General features: G+C 39.2%; 1 protein-coding gene across 1 annotated transcript in view; it reads left to right on the forward strand.

The window, feature by feature from the left end:
* Window positions 1–5,792, forward strand: part of LOC128636185 (phosphofurin acidic cluster sorting protein 1) — a 148,009-nt gene extending 142,217 nt beyond the window's left edge. Inside the window, exons 19-20 of the mRNA XM_053689233.1 lie at window positions 1,838–1,957; window positions 2,323–5,792. Of these exons, the coding sequence (XP_053545208.1) occupies window positions 1,838–1,957; window positions 2,323–2,438 (236 nt within the window). The 3' untranslated portion in view covers window positions 2,439–5,792. The remainder of the gene's footprint in view (window positions 1–1,837; window positions 1,958–2,322) is intronic.
* The last annotated feature ends 208 nt before the right edge of the window (window positions 5,793–6,000 follow it).

Below are 6,000 nucleotides of genomic sequence, written 5' to 3' on the forward strand. Positions count from 1 at the left end.
TGGCTTACGAGACTGCCGGACGGCAGCCTCCTGAAAGAATCACAGCTCATTCCACTAGGGCTGTGGCTTCCACATGGGCCTTCAAGAACGAGGCTTCTGTTGATCAGATATGTAAGGCAGCGACTTGGTCTTCACTGCACACTTTTACTAAATTTTACAAATTTGATACTTTTGCTTCTTCTGAGGCTATTTTTGGGAGAAAGGTTTTGCAAGCCGTGGTGCCTTCCATCTAGGTGACCTGATTTGCTCCCTCCCTTCATCCGTGTCCTAAAGCTTTGGTATTGGTTCCCACAAGTAAGGATGACGCCGTGGACCGGACACACCTATGTTGGAGAAAACAGAATTTATGTTTACCTGATAAATTACTTTCTCCAACGGTGTGTCCGGTCCACGGCCCGCCCTGGTTTTTTAATCAGGTCTGATAATTTATTTTCTTTAACTACAGTCACCACGGTATCATATGATTTCTCCTATGCAAATATTCCTCCTTTACGTCGGTCGAATGACTGGGGAAGGCGGAGCCTAGGAGGGATCATGTGACCAGCTTTGCTGGGCTCTTTGCCATTTCCTGTTGGGGAAGAGAATATCCCACAAGTAAGGATGACGCCGTGGACCGGACACACCGTTGGAGAAAGTAATTTATCAGGTAAACATAAATTCTGTTTTACAGGCGACTAAAGATTTTCGTCAGTCTTCGGCTCTGTTTCTTGTTTTCTCTGGAAAACGTAAGGGACAGAAAGCTACGGCTACTTCTTTCTTTGTGGCTGAAGAGTATCATTCGTTTGGCCTATGAAACTGCTGGACAGCAGCCTCCTGAGAGAGTCACGGCTCATTCTACGAGGGCTGTTTCCTCTTCCTGGGCATTCAAAAATGAAGCTTCTGTGGAACAGATTTGCAAGGCTGCAAATTGGTTTTCTCTACAAACTTTTTCCAAATTCTATAAATTTGACACTTTTGCCTAGGCTGAGGTTTCTTTTGGGAGAAAGGTTCTTCAAGCAGTGGTGCCTTCCGTTTAGGTTCCCTGTCTTGTCCCTCCCTTATCATCTGTGTCCTCTAGCTTGGGTATTGATTCCAATAGTAATTAGATGATCCGTGGACTCACCGTGTCATTAGAAAGAAAACAAAATGTATGCTTACCTGATAAATTTATTTCTTTCTTGACACAATGAGTCCACAGCCCACCCTGTTTTATTTAGACAGGTCTGTTTTATAAACCTCAGGCACCTCTGCACCTTGTTGCTTCCTTTCTTTCGTTTTACTTCGGTCAAATGACTGGGGTTGGAGGGAAAGGAGGTGATATTTAACAGCTTTGCTGTGGTGCTCTTTGTCGCCTCCTGCTGGGCAGGAGTGATATATCCCAATAGTAATTAGATGATCCGTGGACTCATTGTGTCAAGAAAGAAAGAAATTTATCAGGTAAGCATAAATTTTGTTTTCTTTCCAGACATGGAGAGTCCACAACCCCACCCTCTTTTTAATTATAATTCAGCAGTTTTTTTGAGTAAACCTCAGGCACCTTTTTCACCCTTGTGTTTTCTTCTTTTTCCATTTTCCTTCGGCTGAATGACTGGGGATTATGGGTAAGGGAAGTTACACATAACAGCTTTGCTGGGTGCTCTTTGCCTTTTCCTGCTGGCCAGGAGTTGAATAACCCACTAGTAATTGGAATGACGTTGTGGACTCTCCATGTCCGGAAAGAAAGAAATTTATCAGGTAAGCATAAATTTTGTTTCTATCCAAAATCTAATTCATATAAGTGCTTTTCAGTTTTGACTGGAATGTCCCTTTAAGTTAATTAGACATTATTGAGTGAGACATTGTGTTATTTATATTGCAGTGCCTACAATTTTCCTCAGCAAAAAGCCAAAGGAAAAAGAGACTGATGCCAAAAGCCAAATTATTGAAGGAATCACACGATTGATTTGTTCTGCTAAACAGCAGCAAACAATGCTGAGAGGTGAGCTGGGAGACGTGGTACAAAGGATGAACCGTAGCCATGTTGTTTTTGTTTACATATTCTCTGTCATTCTGTAGGATCCCCTTTAGCTTTTTCTGTATCTTTTTCACTTGCTAAACTATTTGGTATGATTGTTGTCATTCTGTCCTATACATTGAATGTTTAAGTAGACCTTCGCTTGAGATTGGACAAAGGGAGAGGAGGAGTAGATAGAGTTGGAAGAGAGAGAGGGAGTAATGTGGGATTGTCTTCTTTGCAGAAATATGCTGCATCTTATATGCAAACGTTTTATGTCTAAAATGCAGAAACCCTTCTAATAATGTGTTTTTTCTCTCTCTTTTTTTTTTTTAAATTTCCTTTTGCAGTAACAGTTGATGGTCGTCTTTTTGGGGATGTCAAGTTCTTCCAGGTGGCATGTCAGTGGCCGACACATGTCAAACATTTTCCTGTCGGCATATTTGGTTCAACTGGCAAACCCTGATGTAGTCATGATATATGCCCCCATATACATATTAATATATTCTACATAACTTTAATATATACCCTTCAAAAAGCACATTTAAAGTCAACATCAAGATCAATATAACATGTTATATTGCCAAAACCTGTTACGTAATAGAGCAATGTACCTGCCACCAGCTGTTACACACAGGACCACCTCTGCTGTTTCAAGCACAGACATCTTCATCATCATCATGTGTTGTTAACTAAAGTCTCCTAATTACATACTTCTGATGTTAAGTGGTTAACTTCCACCACACACTGTTACATAAGCAGTTAGTATGTGCTGTTACAATAATCAAGCAATATTATACAGACAACCTTTACTGTATTTTTCGGCATATAAGACAAACTTTGTAGAATGGTGCCTTTAAATTTCTAATTTCTACTCTAAGCTACATTTCACCTGAGTATAAAGGCTTCTCTACAGATGATATCAGCAGGGATGATGTTGAATAGAAAGTCTCTCTTCATGTCGGCAGTGTGTAGTGAGTTACTGAGAAGCAGAATTGAAATCAACAGGAGTAAGAGAGAAGTGGGTGAATCTGGACTGAGGTGCTATGTTTTATTAGTGTTTTTTTAAGATGAGGCAGATAGTGATGCATTGATTACACATAGAGAACACTACTATATAGTGTGCACATAACAGCAATTCTAGAAGTTGGGCCTTAAAAGTGGACAATATGCACCCTGCAGTTTCTGAGTTTGGGTGTATGAAAAAGAGACTGATGTCTATCATTTCACAAGGTTTGGGCTCAAGAGAAGCCAAAGAGTACTTAATGTGTACAAAACTTGAGGTAATGAGCACAGACAAGTTCTAAAGATTGCGGGAATGAAAGGCTGTAGCACAATTGTGGAGGTTGGAGACACAAGAGAAGATACTCTCAGGAGCTACATGGGCTTGAGAGGAGAGAGAGTACACAGCAGTTACTGAGGCTGGGGGCATGAGAATAGACTGTGCACGGTACAGCCAGAGGTATAAAACACCCTTCAGGGTGGCTACTCACAAGCGTAGCGCCTGACTGGGCAGTACGGGACCAGCAGAGTTACCCGTAAGACTCACACAGGTTACCGGAGTGTTGTGCGTCAGGTAACGTAGCGGATTAAGCCAATCACAGAGACGATAACCCAGGCAGCAGTAGGAGACGTCACAGTGGAAGTGGGATAACAGATAGACATATACCGATCATCCAGAGAAATAAAAATGAAGATCCGAGCAAGTAGAGTAAAAAAGTGTGTGAACTTTATTATAAACAACACTAACACAGCAATGCGTTTCTCAGCAACACATATGCCGTTTCATCAGGCTGTATTAGACTAAGTGCAGATAATGTAGAAAAAGATCCAAGTGAGTTGGAACCATTCCGCCACCTACCCTCATAATTTCCATGCTTTTGAGAGCGTTTCCATCATATTTTCTGAAGCATCAGCCATAGTTTAAGTAAGCTTAAAATTGGGTTCTTTCTGCATTATCTTGTATTTTCCATGTCAATATCTTATTTTGGTTCACTACCACCATCCATGGGCCAATCCTGTGTCTAGGTCTAGAGAACAGGAAGTTCTGGCATCGTAAAGCCATTTATCTGCTTTTTGCACTGTATCTTTCCTACAAATCTGATTACTGGGCACCTTAGAAGTTATGATAAGACACATTCCTGCAGTTAAACCTCTCACCACTGACTTATTTTCTCTTTTAACATTTTGATGCATCTTACATGCAGGTTTACCTTGTATGCTGAAAACTATGGTATGTGCTGTTACATCATTATACACTGTTACATTAGTAGTCATTGTGTGCTGTTACACCAATCAAATAACGTTATCATGACTATTATAAACACTCCCGACGTTGATATTACACCCTAATTTGTAATGTGTGCAATTCCTAATCCCTAAATAACTTTTTACACTCCATAGACCTGTATTTAAACACTGCCAGCCTAACCCTTTGCTTCAGAAATCCCACCCTCACTCCCTCTGACTCTCCCTTCTCCTATAATATAGTATTTAAGAAGCACAATTTTCCATGTACTTCTCCTTTGTTTATCCCAAACTTTATTTTCTCACTTTTCCTTTCAGACTTTAATGTTTCATTCTCTGATCTAATCGCTCACATTGTTTGATTAACAATGCCTAGAACTCCCTGGTCAGACAAAGCTCTCAATTCATTTGTACAGAATTCATTAAGATTTGGGACGCTTAAAACAATTTACTAAAACTGCTGAATCATGAGACGTTTGTCACACTTTGGAGTTCTCTGAAAAGATCTCTTTCTCACTGTATCTTATACTCTGTTAGATATGAACATGCTGGGGTAAATAAGGATTTAGTAGAATGATATGAAGAAAGATATATAAGATATCAACATATTTTGATCAGATAAAATGCTGCTAGATATGGGTTGGGTGATTTTGGCTTCTTGAATGTGACAAGTAATTGATAGTAATAGTTTTCTGCCAAATATTGGATGGGCAGTCATTAGTACAGTGATGGGCAACTGGCAACTTTGAAGCTATACACAGCCCTAGGAAGGTTGCCAAGTGGGCACCGTTTTTTTTTTGGGGGGGGGGGGGTTGGGACAAGAGAACAATCTACCATTTTACTTCCCATTCCACTTCTCTTTCTGCCCATAATCCCCTCTTGCACACATAATAGATGTATGCACTTTTGCAGTTGGACCAATATGAGGTTTTAAAGTACAATGATGCCTATTTCCGTTATTTGGGTTGACTGCATATTTCTTGTTGCCCATCACTCTTTAAGAATCTGTTGTTGCTATTACAGCGTAGCCCAGTGTCCGCTATATATCTGTGTTGCTGGCTGCCTATATATGTTCTCGATAGGAGCGAGGGGCAGGGCATTTCCACTAGTCTTCCTATTTGGTCTTTCTTAGCCAGGGATGCAAATATGTCTACTTAGGGCCAAATACACTGACACTATCTCAAGTTAATTTGTACAAAACTTTTTTTTTCAGTTTTAACTTTTATTTCTTTTCTTTTTTATTCTCAAACACTTCCCATATTATTTTGTTTTATGACATTCATTGCTCCTCGCACCTTATTCTGCCCCTTGGCCAACTTTTGCTTGTTGTTGCACAAATTGATTATAATTTGCTTTGCTTTTTTTATGTTTTATAATTTATTTTTATGGATTTTTTTTTTTTGTTGCTTTTTTTTTCATTAAAGTTTTGATGGTATATAACATTGTGACTGTTATTTTGTGAGAGCATTCTGTCACAGTGTGACTCTTAACAAACGCCATAATATATGCAGTTGACCAGCAAATTGTATGTGTAATTATTTATTTTATATGATTAAATGTGATGTAATAAAAATATGGTCTCTGAATCCTCCATTAACATTTCAAATGTTCCTATGTACATATAAATTAAATCACATAAATAGTGCATTAATACCATTTAACAGAATTTAATCTTTAAATAGTAATATATCAAAATAAAGCAAGAAAGGCACTCTCCGTAATAAACACCAAACTTTACTTCAGGTGAACGTTTTCGGGGTTACCCCCGTCCTCAGACCTTA

The sequence above is a fragment of the Bombina bombina genome, chromosome 7 (assembly GCF_027579735.1).
Source record: "Bombina bombina isolate aBomBom1 chromosome 7, aBomBom1.pri, whole genome shotgun sequence".
Lineage (NCBI taxonomy): Eukaryota > Metazoa > Chordata > Amphibia > Anura > Bombinatoridae > Bombina > Bombina bombina.